This window comes from Nelumbo nucifera, chromosome 7, assembly GCF_055504915.1.
Source record: "Nelumbo nucifera cultivar China Antique chromosome 7, China Antique-T2T, whole genome shotgun sequence".
Lineage (NCBI taxonomy): Eukaryota > Viridiplantae > Streptophyta > Magnoliopsida > Proteales > Nelumbonaceae > Nelumbo > Nelumbo nucifera.
In genome coordinates this window covers 36,904,541-36,921,131 of record NC_142655.1, presented here as the reverse complement: position 1 = coordinate 36,921,131, position 16,591 = coordinate 36,904,541, and the positions used below count along the sequence as shown (strand labels likewise).

At 40.5% G+C, this 16,591-nt stretch overlaps 1 protein-coding gene across 2 annotated transcripts in view; it reads left to right on the top strand.

The window, feature by feature from the left end:
- LOC104598359 (C5orf35) overlaps nt 1-16,591 on the top strand; it is a 58,057-nt gene that overhangs the window by 22,366 nt on the left and 19,100 nt on the right. Inside the window, exons 1-3 of one of the 2 annotated variants that reach the window (XM_088891820.1) lie at nt 3,103-3,186; nt 15,056-15,173; nt 16,314-16,588. In XM_088891820.1, the coding sequence (XP_088747946.1) occupies nt 16,369-16,588 (220 nt within the window). In that variant the 5' untranslated portion in view covers nt 3,103-3,186; nt 15,056-15,173; nt 16,314-16,368. Of the gene's footprint in view, nt 1-3,091; nt 3,187-15,055; nt 15,174-16,313; nt 16,589-16,591 lie in introns of those variants that run through there. The other variant, XM_010260390.3, reaches the window with a different exon arrangement.

Sequence of the window (16,591 nt, the reverse complement as noted above, 5' to 3'; positions counted from 1 at the left end):
AAAGCACTCAATTGTAGATGGTTTCTTTCTCTCTATGCTCACAATTTCTCAATGTGGTTTAGAGACAACATGAAAGAGAGAAAACAATAATAAAGATTTTAATATGACAAAGTAGACGTATTTGAACAAGATATTTGTAGAGAAGCCTTCCCTTTGCCTACTTGTAAGTATGTACAATGACGGTCCTTTTTCTCTTATTAGACAATCCCAATACATGTTTTGGGTGTTTTCCCTATCTTCCTCTTCCTTTCTTTTTCCTATTTTCTTCTCCATTAACCTTCTCTTTTTTTTTTCTTCCTTACTCTATGGATGGAACTTCTTAGGGTTGCCTAGATATCTTTCTCGGGCAGCGTGTGGTAGGTGGGTAGGAACAATGCTGCCTTCCTTCGTGGAAGATTGGAGTGGTTATGTAACCATCTCTCTTTAAATGTTAATGGCACCTAGCTTCCCACTTAAAGAGAGGGAGAGCCTAGTTTGGGTCACTCTTCAAAGCCATTGTTTGGAAGTGCTTATTTTTAAGCACTTATTGGAAAAAGCGCTTATTTTAGGTTGGGGCCACGCCGATAAGCACTTATTTATGTTTGTGAAAGTTTCTGGCCTGTCTTGGCCTGCCACATAATTTTCAAAATACCTATACTATCTCCATTTGAAAGAAGCACTTTTTCACCAAATGCTCATAAGCTCTTATTAGGATAATAACTTATTTATCTAATAAGCACTCCCAAATAGAGGTGTTCATGGTCAGTTAATTGAACCATTAACACGCTTTGATTCAGTTAACTGATCCTGTTGGTTTTTCAAAATTGTGAACCAAAACCGAACCAAATCAACTGATCGGTTAACCCGTTGACTAGTTTGGTTTTACAGTTTTTTATATTTATAATATAAATTATAAATTTATAATAAATATAATATATATGTATATATATATAATATTAAATATATACATATGCATACACATACACATACACATACACATACACATACACATACATGGGTCAGTTCAGTTTTTGTTTTTTGATGAGCACCCTTACTCCCAAACAGGGCTTAAATGGCCTTTAGTTAGCACATCTGCCTTTTCTTTATTCTTTTTTGTAGCAGTGGTCCAACCCCCTTTATTGGGTTGTAAGTGGTCTTATAATTGATCACACATTCTATAATTAAGCTCATTCTTTTCTTAAGGAAACTTGAAGACACATCTGGATGTATCTTATTATGAGTTTCACTTTCAGCAGCTACTATTGATCAGTACATAGGAATTTAGGAAATCCTGGAACCCCTGCATCAAGAAGTATACCCAAAATTTACCACATAATAAGGAGGGGAGACCAGGAGAGCATTATTTACTATGGAATGTAATTAATGCTTTTCTTTAAGGTTGATACCCCATTAGACTCTGTTTTAGGTGAACAAGGACATGATAGTCTACCTCAAGGATCTAACTGTTACTCTGTTAGAACTTAGAACCTCTTGTATGGGTACATAAATAGAACACACAGGCTTGGTGAATTAGCTCCAATGAACTTGATAGCAAGATAAAATTAGAGAAAAGATGAGGAAGAAGGAGAAGATCAGTAGCATTATATGAACAATACAGCATGAGTGGTCCGATGCTTCTCTTTAGAAGCAATGTAAGGAAGACACTCTTCTCCATATGCTACTCTTTCCCTAAAGTGTCTATCCACTTCAATATGCTTGGTCTGATCATGTTGTATAGGGTTATGCGCAATATTGATGGCAGCCTGATGGTCACAATACAATATGAGTGGTTTATCATAACTAATGCCTATTTCCTTCATTAGAGACCATGGCCATAATAATTCTAACACACCATGGGCCATAGCCCCTATACTTTGCTTTAGTTGAAGACCTAGCCACCATTTATTGTTTCTTGCTTCTCCAAGAAACCAGATTTCCCCCTTACCATAGTGCAAAATCCGGATGTAGACAGCTTGTCATCAACACAACCTGTGCAATTTGCATCCGTGTAGGCTTTCAGTTTCATGTGATTGTGGCCATGCTTCCCAAACAGAATCTTCTTACCTGGTGTACCCTTCAAGAAGCACAAGATTCTCTCCATTGCAACCATGTGCATATCCCTAGGAGCATACATGAATTGACTGATAACACTCATTGCATAAGAAATATTATGGCAAGTCATGCAGATATACAACAACTTCCCAAATAGCCTATGAAACACTCCTCTATCATCCAACAATTCTTCGTCAAGAGCACATAGTTTATGATACAAGTCAATGGGTGTAGCAGCTAGCTTAACCCCAAGTTTATTTATCTCAGTAAGCAAATCAAGTACATACTTGCATTGGGAAATGAAGATGCCATCATTGGATCTAGCAACCTCAATTTCCCCAAGTCTTTGATTTCAAATTCAGTACTAAGAAACTTCTTAAGACAATCAACCTCTTGCACATAATCACCAGTCACTAACTACTATAAACAATCAAAAAAGTGACAGAAATAGCTCTCCTCTTGACAAAAAGAGGGTGTGATCCAATTGTGTCTGGGTATAGCTGATCTGCTGAAATTGACAAGGGCTGCCCAAAACCTCTCAGACCATGCTCTAGATGATTGCTTAAGACCATAAAGCGATTTCTTGAATGTACATACTTTTCACCAGTCACTACTATATTCTGATGTCCCTTCCCTTTTTCTGCCAGCCACCCCAACCAAATAGTAACTTTAGCGTATGTATTGCACCTTTGACATTGAGCTTTTTATTAAATGCAATATTTTAGATTTCAATAGAAATCAAAAAAATAATTTCTATTTCAATAAGGAGTTAGCAAAGCGATATGTGATTTCTATTAGTGCTGTAGATGCAGTGCATGTGGGTAAGCACTGGGATATTCTTAAGACCATAGGTAATATCCCATAGCAAAAACTGATCCTGCCAATGATCTTTAGTCTTTAATTGTTAGAGTTCTTTTTGCATGAGAATCTCTTGTTTGTACCTATCAATTGTCCTGCCCCCTAAATGTATTTAATTTATGCTCTCTATAAATAACTGATTACTAATTCACCATTTTGTTGCTCTTTGGTATGGTCTTCTGTCCATCCATTCTACCTGCAGGCTGTGAAAACTCTTGCTAAGAGTCCAATGTTTGCCAGGGATCCAAGACACCTCCAATTTGAAGCAGATATAAATCGCCTCTTCCTCTATACAAGGTAGTGCCATTTCTTCACTGAGTTTTTAGTGGTGCTAGACTTTTAGAAGGATTGGAGATATGAAAAAAGCATTATTAGGGAAATGATTGTGATGATTTGAGGAGCATAGTTTTTAAGGCGTCAAGGTGAGGCTAGGCAACCATGGTGCGCCTAGGTGCCTAGGCGAGCGCCTAGCCCTCGCCTAGGTGATGGAATTTAAAAATAAGAAGGCAATGGATTTCTACCTCTTCTGAACTAGTTTTTTTGGTTTTATGTATTCTGCACTTACTTTTGTGCTTGTGTTTCTTGCAGTGTTGCTCGATGAGAACAATTACTAAAGTAAAAGAAGAAAATGAAAAAGAAAAGTAAGGGGTGGAGCTCCTATTCTAGACCTAGAAAAGCTGGTGAAAAAATATTAAAATAAAAGAAGAAAAGAACCGCCCCTATTTCAGACACCAATGATGAGAACAAAAAAAGCTGAAAATGCAAGAAGTTAAGAGCAAAAGAAGGGGGCGGAGCCCCTGTTCTAGACCCAGAAATGCTGGTGAAAAAAATACTAAAATAAAAGCAGAATATGAAGAATAAAAGAAGGGGCGAAGCCCCTATTCGGCCCCTGTTTCAGACACCAATAATCAGGGAAAAAAAGCTGAAAACATGCAAGAAATTTAAGAACAAAAGAAAGGGGCAGAGCTCCTGTTTTAGTACAACAAAAAGGAAGAGGAGAAAAATGGGGCGTAACCACTGTTTTAAACCAGTGGAAAAAGAGAACAAAACGAACTGTGTCGGAATGATGGAGGGCTGTTGTTCTCTCCTCTTCCTTAGTTCGATTCTTTTGTCAAAGTGAAGCCCTCAAAAATTATTTTGTTTTTACTTTTGTTGTAAGGCTTAAGTGTTCCTTGTAACTGATGTTAGTGGGACAGTTTCAGCTACTAGTCCTTTCTTTCTTTTTTTCTTATTGTTCTTATCCTAGGATATGCCGCCAGGGGCATACTTGTAATTTTGTCTTTTTTATAAAGATTAATATTAATAGAAGACTGGCGGCTGCCAGTACTGAGTTTTGCTTTTCTTTCTATCATCCGTACCTCTCTTTCTCTCTCTCTCTCTCTCTCAATCACCACAAGCAACGACATGGTATCAGAGCGGAATTTCTGGGCTGGAGAAGACCTACGATCCTAGCATCAGCCTTTCTAAGGAGGATTGGACGTGGCTACTAGTCTCAGTTCTCTCTGGCGGCGACTGGTCTCAGTTCTCTCTGGCGGCTGCACTTGCAGAAACCCTAGTAAGTCCTGCGGCTGTACTTCTGCTGAAACCCTAGTGGCCCCAAGCGACAGTTATTGAAAAACCCTAGCTGTGTCTGGCCGTGGGATGGTGCTGGTCTGCTGAAACCCTAATCGAAGGAGGGTGTTGATGGTGCAATGAAACCCTAGCAGGTTCTGATCTAGTGCTGAACATGTGTGGTTTTGTTTCAGTTTATCTCAATATTCTTTATCCAATGGTGCGTAGGGCTTATGCCTTGATTATATGATTACTAGTTTGAATAATTGGATGGTTAGAGGGGGGGAACCACATTCAGACTGATAGTAATGTCTGTATTGGTGGCGCTGAACTGATGACCGGACTATTTATTGTTCTGTTTGGACGTTGTAGTGACTGATCTCTTATTCTCAGTAGTAGTTCTTGTGCTCTCAGCAATATTCAATAGTTTGTTGCTCACATTCTGGGAGTAAACCCTGAGTTGCCACATTCCAGTTGTGGCGGCTATGTTGTTAGGTGGCATTTGGACTGGTTGGTTGTAATATTCAATGGCAAGTCATGAACTGACCTCACCGGGGAACACCCCAACCCGCAACACAACAGGTATGGGAGGTGAAACCATGGTTTTTTCCATGCCAATTACCCCCTTGAACGGTCTGAACTACTTGGAGTGGGCTAAGAGTGTAAAACTCTATGTAACGGCAAGGGGTAAGGCCGGTTACATCAATGGAAGGGTGAAAGAACTCAAGGGTGAGACGGATGAACATGATAGGTGGGACCAAGAAAACAGTATGGTGATGTCTTGGCTCCTCGCAGCCATGGAACCTGATGTGAAAGAATTTTATGTGGACAGACACCGCCAGTGAGATCTGGGAACAGGCCAGAATTACCTATTCTGAGCAAAGGCATTATGCCAAGATTTACCAACTACAAGCTGAGTCCTCAACATGTAAATAGGGAAACCGTAGCTTGTCCTTATATTATTCAGCTCTTACCTCCATATGGAAGGAGTTGGACCATTATCAGGCCATAGAGTGGAAGCACAATGGTGATGCTAAGGCCTACAGGAAGCTGATCTCTCAGCAACGAGTGTTTGCTTTCTTGTTAGGGCTGAACCCTGTATATGAACCATTAAGGGTGCAGATCCTAGGAAGCAAAGAATTGCCTACAGTACACGAAATATACTCCCTTGTCCAATATGAAGAAAGCAGGCGAAGTGTGATGGTTACAGCTGAGGGGGAGCAACAAGTTGCCTTGGCTGTGGTGAATAACAGCTCAACAGGGAAGAAAAGTGATCCTAAGAAGGCAGATGATAAAGATAAACTCTTTTGTACCCACTGTAGAAGGTCACGACATACACGTGACACCTGTTGGGACATCCACGGGAAACCCAAGTGGGCAACAAAGAATCAAGAACAGGGTAAAGGTCACTTGAAAAGAACGAGTGCAGCACATGTGGCAACCCAAGACACTCAGGTTGCTGGTAGTACCCGGGACCCTCCTAATAAGCCTGACCCCAAGGAGGATATAATGAATTCATTCAGAGAGCATCTGGAATCTTATGGTAGGGCATTGTGGCAATTGGACAGCTCAGTCACTGGTACTCCCTCTACCTCTTTTGCATCTACTTCAGGTAATGCGGCTTCTGCATTCCATGTCACTCCCACAGATTCCCCTTGGATTATTGACTCAGGGGCCTCAAATCACATGACCAGTAAGCCTAACCTATTCCATTCTTATAGCCTTTTGTCAGGAAGGGATAGAGTGAGACTTGCAGATGGTTCCTTTTCTTCCATTGCAGGTCAAGGATCGATATCCCTTCCCCATGGCCTTAACCTGAACTGTATATTGCACGTCCCTCAACTTCCCATAAATTTGCTTTCAATTAGTAGCATTACAAGTTCTTTAAATTGTAGTGTAACCTTTTTTGCTGACTCATGTGTTTTTCAGGACCTAACTTCTGGGAGGACGATTGGTAGAGGAAGCCTGGTGGACGGTCTCTACATTTTCGACAACAATGCTGGTCTCTCCGTGTCATCCTCAGAGTCACATAGTCAGTCAAATAAGAGTCAAATTTTGTTGTGGCACAGTCATTTAGGTCATGTTTCTTTCGAAGTAATAAAATGTTTGTTCCCACTTTTATTTAAGTCGTGTTCAGTGTCAGAGTTCATGTGTCAAACGTGTCAGTTGAGTAAACAATGTAGAACAACCTTTCATTCAAGCAAAAAAAGATCAAATGTTCATTTTCATGTTGTGTATTCTAATGTATGGGGGCCTACAAATGTAATCTCTGAGGGTGGATATAAGTATTTTATTACATTGATTGATGATTACTCTCGCTATACATGGGTAATCCCTATGTGTGGCAGGGACGAGGTTCCAAAGATAGTGAAAGACTTTCAGAGGATGGTGTTTACACAGTTCCATGTTGAAATACAGATCTTCCAATCCGATAATGCGAAGGAATACTTCCATGGGGAGCTAAATGAGTTCTTCGCCTCCCATATTCATAGAAGCTCATGTGCCAGAACACCACAGCAAAATGGGGTTGCAGAAAGAAAAAACAGACACCTCCTTGAGGTAGCCCGTGGGATGATGTTACACATGAATGTCCAAAAAAGGTTTTGGGTGGATGCTATACTTACAGCTGCGTATGTCATCAACCGCATGCCTTCCAGAGTATTGAATTACATGGCCTCTCATCAGTTACTGTACCCTCAGTCACCTTTATTTTCCATCCCCATGAGAGTCTTTGGTTGTCGGGCCTTTGTCCATGATTTGTCTCCATCCATAGGTAAGTTAGATCCTCGGTCCATTCCTTGTGTCTTCCTGGGGTAGTCATCCTCTCAAAAGGGGTATCGGTGTTTTGACCCGGTTAGTCGTAAATATTTTGTGTCTATGGATGTGTCCTTCTTTGAGTTCGAGCCGTTCTTCCCTCCTCCTCGGGGGGAGAGCCGTAGTGTGGAAGACTAGAAGCAGGTTCAGGTGTCTCTTCCTTCTATTCCGGACCTCACTCCTTTCCGTGTCTTCTGACGTACTCGTCGGAGAGATCAACAATGCGATAGAAATGTGGAGCAGCCAAACACTAAGCAACTGACATCATCAGAATCCCAGGAGGTAAGTCCAACCCCTAACCCTACTCCCATTGTCCCTAACCCTACTCCCACTGTGGACGACTTAGACATCCCTATTGCTCAACGAAAGGGAGTTAGGTCTTGCACTACCAAACACCCCATTACCCACTTTGTTTCCTATGACCACATCTCTCCCTCGTATCGAGCCTTCTTATCGGCAGTTGACTGCATCCCTGTTCCCAAGAATGTTGTAGAAGCCTTAAAATACCTTGAATGGATAGATGCCATGAAGGAGGAGATTGATGCCTTCCACAAAAATTAGACTTGGGAGTTGGTGGATTCTCCAGAGGGGAAAGAACCCGTGGGGTGCAAATGGGTGTTCATAGTTAAGCACAAGGCAGATGGAACAGTTGAAAGGTACAAAGCAAGACTAGTAGCAAAAGGGTACACACAGGTATATGGAGTTGACTATGATGAGACTTTTGCTCCGGTGGCTAAGATGAACTCAATTAGGGTTCTCCTATCCTTAGCTGCTAACTTTGATTGGGAATTGCATCAATTGGACATAAAGAATGCCTTCCTGAATGGTGACTTGGAAGAAGAGGTATACATGGTTCAACCTCCTGGATTCTCTGCCAAGGGAAGTGAAAACAAGGTGTGCAAGCTACGGAAGTCTCTCTACGTTTTAAAACAGTCTCCCAGAGCTTGGTTCAGTAAGTTTCACATGGCAGTTCAAGAGATGGGGTTCCAACAGTGCCAGTCTGATCATACACTTTTTGTGAAGAGATGTCAGGAGCAGGTTGCCGTATTGATAGTGTATGTAGACGATATCATCATTACAGGGAGTTAGAGTTCAGAGATACAGAAATTGAAACAATTCCTTGCATCCAAATTTGAAGTGAAAGATCTAGGACTCCTAAAGTATTTCCTTGGGATCGAAGTTGCCTGTTCAAAAAGGGGTATCTTTGTCTCTCAAAGGAAATACACCCTTGATCAATTACGGGATACAGGTAAATTAGGTGCAAGGCCGGCAAACACTCCTATGGATGCAGACCACAAGCTAGGTGACTGTATTGGTGAACCTCTGAAAGATGTAAAGCAGTTCCAAAGGTTGGTGGGAAAGCTGATTTATCTATCCATGACCCGTCCAGATATTGCCTATCAGTTGAAGTTCTGAGCCAGTTTATGCACTCTCCTAAGAAGCCACACATGGAGGCAGCAGAGAGAGTCCTTAGATACCTGAAGAAACATCCAAGAACAGGCTTACTATTCAGTAAACACAATCACCTAAAGGTGGAAGTCTTTACAGATGCTGATTGGGCAGGAACCGTGGATGATAGAAAGTCCACTAGTGGGTATTGCACATTTGTGGGAGGAAATCTGGTGACCTGGAAGAGCAAGAAGCAAAGTGTGGTAGCAAGATCAAGTGCAGAAGCTGAGTATAGAGCTATGGCACATGGGGTGGCTGAAGTCCTTTGGCTAAAGAACCTCCTAGGTGAACTTGGAGTTGCTGTTCATAATCCTATGTCTCTTTACTGTGACAACAAGGCTGCAATAAACATCGCCAGCAACCCGGTCCTACATGAGAGGACTAAGCATATTGAGGTGGTTAAGCACTTCATAAGAGAGAAACTGGAAAAAAGGGAAATTTGTATCCCTTATGTCAACTCCAAGGAACAACTTGCTGATGTCCTCACAAAAGGACTTCCGTGTTCGCGGCACAATGAGCTATGTGACAAGGTGGGCATGATAGACATCTTCAGCCCAACTTGAGGGGGAGTGTTGTAAGGCTTAAGTGTTCCTTGTAACTGATGTTAGTGGGACAGTTTCAGCTACTACTCCTTTCTTTCTTTTTTTCTTATTGTTCTTATCCTAGGATATGCCGCCAGGGGCATACTTGTAATTTTGTCTTTTTTATAAAGATTAATATAAATAGAAGACTGGCGGCTGCCAGTACTGAGTTTTGCTTTTCTTTCTATCATCCGTACCTTTCTTTCTCTCTCTCTCTCTCTCAATCACCACAAGCAACAACAACTTTCCTCACAACAAAAACATGATAACATGCAACTAGTGATTTAAAAGGCATGCCTAGGCACATAGGCGAGGCGCATTTTAGGGTATATGCCTTGCCTAGGTCCTAGGCGTAGCCGTTTTGCGCCTCAGCCCAAGCGTGCGCCTTTTGAAAACCCCTATTTGGTAATGTTGTTCATTCATTCATCCTAATAAAATATCTTCTTAAAAAACAATTAAAATTATAAAATCATTATTTTTTGTGTGAGAACTAAGAACTTAAGACCCTAACATGGACTTGTTTGGGCTTGCCTCGAGGGGCATGGCACAAAGGTGGCTCATAGAATCAAGAATGTAATATGTTTTACATCACATTAGCTACTTGGAGTAATGCAATTGAGGAGAAAAAAAGGATTATGGGTTTTACATGCTTGAAAATGTTTTATATGTTTGATTTTATTTGTAAATTCTCATTTGAATATGCTTTACATGTTATGTTTATGTATTTTAATTTCAGACAATAGTTTTTTTTTTTTACTTTTTTAAAACATTTGTTTTAAAATTTAAGTTTATATTTTATTAATATTATGTTTAATATTTTTTTTGAATTTTTTGGCATTTTTTTTTGAAAATTTTGGCATTTTTTTAAAATTTCTGACTTTTTTTTTGATTTTTAACATTTTTTTTAATTTTTGCGCCTTGCTTCAAAAAGGGGTGCACCTTGCCTTGCGCTTTGCGCCTCGGGTGCAAATTGACCCTTGCACCTTTTTTGTGCCGTGCGGTTTTTAAACACTGCATGCAACAGGTCCTATTATAAAAACTAAAACCAACCAATAAAATATTATATATTTTATATTTATATTTATTTTTATTTTATAAATATTATATATTATATATGTGTTTCAGTCCCCTAAGCATGCGCCTAATATTTTTTCTCTTGGCGCTTGGGCGAGCCGCTCTTTGAAAAGCACCTAGGTGTTGCCTTGACAACTATGTTGAGGAGTTGGATACTTTATGGAGAAGGCTAGTGGTTTATGGATATGGTTGGCATGTTTTGAGTGGAAAACTTCATTCATATTTTTGGATCACTCCTAATGGTGTAATTGGCGGTCTTCTAAGCATGTGGCCCATTGATCGATCTCTGCTTTGCTGCATTTTATCATCTATTGAGGCTACTCCTACATTCACAATGGATGCACTAATTTCTAATTTTGTCCTTTTTAGTCCTGTGGCTCGTCAATCTCAATATCTTTTTCTTTGTTTTGTGCCTTTTGTAGATGTGGTCTTTTCATTGCCCAACAGTTTTTGTATACATCTATACTTGTATAAAAGGTTTGCCAATGGGGTTGAATACAGAGTTTCCCTGCACAACCTATCCTATTTCTGCCGCGTGGATGAATGATGTGGCCAATCGAAAACATCCATCATGTCGGGGACCATTTGGAATGACTGCAGGTTTAATCCTTTAGTATACATCATCTCTAATCCAATCTTTTATTGATGGTTTTCCCAACTTTATTGGCTATCCAAAGTTTTTAATTTTTCATATAATACTTTCCATAAAAAAGGGCTTATTTTGAGCACTTGGCCAAGGCTTTTTAGGCTGAAATTTATTCCATGAATGCAGGCTGAGTGGAGGAACACGAGGAGTCCTTATGGGCTCCAAGCTGAGTTACCATGTAGAAATTTCCTGGGTTGTCTAGGGAAGTTCACTAAACAGCCTGGTTAGCAAATTAATTCCCTATTTGTTTGTATGTATTTGGGTTGTTAAATGGAGTTGAAACAACCTGGATCTTCCATATTGCAGTATGATTGTGTTATGGTCACACCATCCGGCAAGGCACCGCGGCGCCGTCATAGGCAACAGCACACACAGCAGGCCACACAGCAGGCCACACAGCAGTGGGCACCGCCTGGCAGCACTGCACAGCAGCACGCACCGTCGATAGTGCGCAGCATGCACCGTCAGGCAGCAGCGCGCACCACATGCACCGCATGGCAGCACGCACCATGCACACGCCCGGCACCGCACGGCAGTGGCACCATGGCGCGCAGCATGCACCGCCAGGCAGCAGCGCGCACCGCATGCACTGCATGCCAGCACGCACCGCGCACACCCGGTACCGCACGGTAGCAGCACCATGAGGCGCGCGCACGGCAGCGGCACCCTGAGGCGCACGTACGCACTGCGCGCATGCACCGCGCGGCAGCCAGCAGCAGTAGTAGAGCGGGGCCCACACGACAGCTCATAGGGGTGGGCCCACCCTTATCCGGACACATCAAGCCAACTCGCCGCCAGCTTACCTTATCCTTATCTTATCCCTTATCCCTTAGCTTTATCTTAATCTCATCTTTATCTTATCTTAAGTAAGAGTGAGTTACCAATAGGAGTAGGTAATTAGGAGTTTGAGTTCAAATTGGAGTTTGAGTTTAATTAGGAATTTTCTTCTGTAATCTCCTATTTAAGGAGCCACGAATTGAAATAAAGCATTCAGTTTTCCAGCCAAGAAAAGAGTGAGGAGAGTTTGGGTGGTCTCTTGGACAAATCACCCCAAGGGAGAGTTCAGGTGGTCTCTTGGACAAATCACCCACTAGATAGGCAAAATAGGGTCTGTGCGTAAGACCAAAGGCAAGGGAAGATCAGGGGTTCCTGCCGTGGAATGACCCGTGACGCGATCCTACGCTCGGGCCCATAACAGATTGGAGGCTGAAAAGGATCCAACGTGTTCTTCTTGCCACTCTCTACTTATAAAGGCAAGTTTCAGCTTTGAACCCTTGCAGTGTGATTAGATTGTTAAAATTCATAAAGGTGGTGCATTTCGCAGAATGAGCAGTGGAGGTGATATCAAAAGATAATAAATGCCAAGGGGGAGAGTGGGGGGCTGAAGATTGTCAAGAATCAGGAGGGAAGGAGGTTGCGGAGGATGGACGAGCTATTAGGGAAGAAGGGGCTGAATTTAAACAAATAGGGCCTGAGGAGGAGGGGGTCTCAGAGGGGGGTGAAGAAGAAAGTGCAACAGAGGATGGGGAAGAGGGATCCTAGGAAGGTGTGCTTACTCAAGCCTATAAAAGGAAGAGGAGATATAGAATGAAACTATTAGAAGATGATGGGGTGGAAAATGATGAGACAGTAGAAGAATGATTGACTTGGAAACTGTGGTAAACACTGCATGTACCTGTGGTAAACACAAAGTGGAGGTTAGCAGAACACTGGGCTTTTTCTTGGGGGGAAAAGATTTTGTGAGAGGTGTTTAAAGAATTGCAGGAGAAAAGAAATGGGCTGTCAATTGCGGAAGGAAAGGTAGTGAAAGAGAAGTGGCAGGAAAACCAAGGGAGTAAGGAAGAAAGGAGAATGAGGGGAGGGAGTGAACTGGGGAAAGAGGGGTCTTTAGAGGGGGCATAAGATGAGGGTTTGTTCATGGAATGCTAGAGGGTTAAGGGATTAAAAAAGAAGTTTGATAGAAATCTGGTGAGGCATTATAATTGGGTGGTAGTTAGCTTGTTGAGTGACAACAGAGGCAAGGTGGCAATACAAGCAAGAGATCAAGGCAATAAGCTGGTTGGCTAAAGGCTTAGTGGTTTCTTATAATTGGGTGCAAAGATTAGCTGATGCTTTGGCGGATGGCTTTGCTAAACAAGGAGAGAGTAGGGAAAATATGTTTTGGACTCAATGTAAACACCTTTAAATATGGGTTAGGGCAACTTATAATATTGGTGGAAAGAGAATCACTGTCTCGTTTAGAGTATTTGATATTGATCTCCTTAGGTACATCCACCTGCTTATCATTCGTTAAGTTTGCAAACTTGATAGAATCTCATTCATACTTTTGCTAGTTCAATACCTCTGTGACGTCTGAGTAACCTCCAAGCCAAGAAATAAGTCAATGGCCCAAAATATTTCATCATGAAAGAGTTATGAAGATCTTTCAATTATGTTAGGCCATCCAAATCATCTCTAGTAATCAAAATCAAGGATCAAAATGTCGATACATACCAATACCAAAAATTGGGTATCAGTGCGTATCGATAGACTGATACTACTGGGTTTTTATTTATTTATTTTTACTTTATCAATCTGAGAGGGATGTCTTCTATCATCCTAAACTTTAAAACCAAACTCTGTGTATATGTGTATCCATGACCTTGGATACAGATACGATACACCTGATACTGGGTGTATTATATTGTTATTTTGATCCTTGATCAAAATGTCATCAGAAAGGTAAACCTGAAAGAGTTTGAATGAATAGAGAAAATTATCATACTGGTTTTGCCCATATCCTATCATCATGATTACTTGGCGAAAATTGGCAAAGCAAGCTTGGGGTGCTTGCTTTATAAAGGGATTTCTTCAGCTTATAAATCATTGAATTATCAGTGCAGTAACTTAGAGGAGGTTTCATATAAACTCTCTTTCAAATGCCCATGATGGAATGCATTCTTTATGTCCATCTAAAATATGGTTCACTTATAAATGACAAAACAATAACTCGTACAGTGGTCATTCTAGCAACTAGAGCGAATGCTTATTCATAGTAGATCCTGTTTTCTTGCTTAATCCCTACGCAACCAGACATGCCTTATGTTTGTCAATAGTTTCATCATATTTAAGTATGAAAGACACCCACTTAGTGCTAATCACTAGAAGTGTTAGATGAAAGAGGTACAAGGTCTCAATTATCTTTTTCAACGAGAGATTGGAGCTCAGTGTGTCAGTGGCTTCTTTCTAGTGTGGAATGGCTATAGCTTGTTGGTATTTAGTTAGGATATTTTAGAGTCAAGAATAGTAGATAAAGCACTATATGTAGAAAAGAATCCATAATGATCAAGAGATCAAGAAATACGAGATGAATGATGAAGTGGAACAATAGAGGTAGGAATAATAGAAGAGGGGGAGATTTGATCACTTATTTAAGGTAGAAATACGAGATGATCTGGCTTTAGCAATGAAGAAAGAAGCAGCAAAGATTGAACTCATGTCTTCTTCATTCTTCCTTTGATAAACAAATATAGGCGGTTCGACAGCAAGTGGTGGAAGGCTAACTATGGGATTAATGCAGTAAAAATTATGAAAATGTGCAATTGGGGAACCTAAGGATTTAGCCATGGAGCCAATGCATGAAACCTTTTCTAGAAAAGCAACATTTTGAAAACATGCATAGTGGTGTTTACGATCATAACAAAGAAAAAATCCCTTGTGATTAGGACTATAATCAATGTAAAAACACAAAATAGATTGAGAAGAAGGTTTAGTCCCTTCATGAGGTGCTAATTGAAAAATACAAACAACCAAAAACATGTAAAATATTATAGTCTGAAGGACGTTGACTAAGAGATTCAAAATCAGAAACTTGGCCAACAGGAGTTGGTAACTGGTTAATTAGATACACAGCTGTTGAGGCCACTTGCCTACTTTTCTTTTTATCTTTCATTGAGTTATCCTAATAAAATAATAGATATGGTGCTGGAGGTCCACTAAGATTCCCTTCTATTCTGTCTACTCTCTTCTTCTTTTTCTCTTTTCCTCTCTTTTCCCTTTCCCCCCTTTGCAGGTTGGATTTCATGGTATCAGAGCACTTTTCTGGGCAGATCCAGTGTTTTAAAAGCGCAAGGGTCAATTTGTGCTCAAGTTGCAAGGCACAAGGCAGGCACACACCTTTTCAAAGCAAGGTGCAAAAATGCCTAAAAATTCAAAAAAAGCAAATAAGTTTAAAAAATATTATACATAATATTAATTAAAAAAATATAAACTTAAATTTTAAAATAAACGTTTTAAAAAAGACCTATTATCTAAAATTAAAATACCTAAACATAACATGTAAAACATATTCAAATGAAAATTTAAAAATAAACTCAAACATATAAAACTCTCAATCTCTCTTTGTTTTTTTCCAATTGCATTACTTCAAATAGCCAATGTGATGTAAAACATTTTGCATTCCTGATTTTACAAGTCACCTTTGTACAAGTCCCATGAGGCAAGCCCAAACAAGTCCATGTTTAAATTCTTAATCCCTACACAAAAAAGGTTTTATAACTTTAATTGCCTTTTAAGAAGATATATTCACCCTAATAAAATATTTTCTTAAAACGCAATTAAAGTTATAAAATCATTTTTTTTTTTTGTGTAGGGATTAAGAGTTTAAGACCTTAACATGGATTAGTTTGGGCTTGTCTCAAGGGGCTTGGTCCGAAGTTCAGGGGTGGAGCCCCGGGCCCCGTCACAAAGTTCAAAATAGAACAAAAGGTGCAAAAAATAAAAGAAATGCGCATGCCTGGGCTGAAGCGTTAGGCACACCAGGTGCACACCTTGTGAAATTGCTGTGCCTGGGGCCTTGGCAAAGGCATACCTTAATATGAGCCTCGCCTGTGCGCCTTCTAAATCACTGGGCAGATCTTATCAGTTTTTGGTGTTTCTTCATATTGGAATAAGTGCACCTATAGGGGGTTGGGAGAAGATCCTTGATGAGGATTCATACTTGATCAGACTCTTAATCAGCTTATGGTTAAGCAGACCTGTGTCAGACCTGACCTGTTGTGGGGTGGGTCAGATTAGGGTCAATATCCCATTTTATTTAATTTGGTTGGTTTGGGTGCTGGGTCCGGTTAGAGTAGCTTTCAATGAGCAATCCTTTGAGTTCGGTTTCATGTCTGGATTCCACATATAGATATTCATTCATTTTTCCAATGCCGTTAATCGACTTTATGGTTTAATTTGTATATTGTGAAGGTTGTCTTATACACCTGTGACACTTTGCTGCCTTAATGGCTCTTTTAATTGGCCACTGGATTGTCATTGTTAATTTGCAGCTATAATCGTCTTGGAAGGGATGCTGAAGAGGCAGATGCAGAAGAGATTATTGACATGGCTAGCAAAGCGCCCCTTGCTGATCAGCAGAAACAAGTACAAGAAAACATCCATTATCAAATCAAAACCTTCTGCACATCAATGGATGAAATTCTTCTTCCCAGTTTCAAAAGCATGGAAGGGCTACCTAACTCACATACACAAACAAATATTTCTCCCCAACGTAGTGGCCTTGGTTTGGCTATTGGTAGAAGCAAACTACCAACCAAAAATGCTGGTG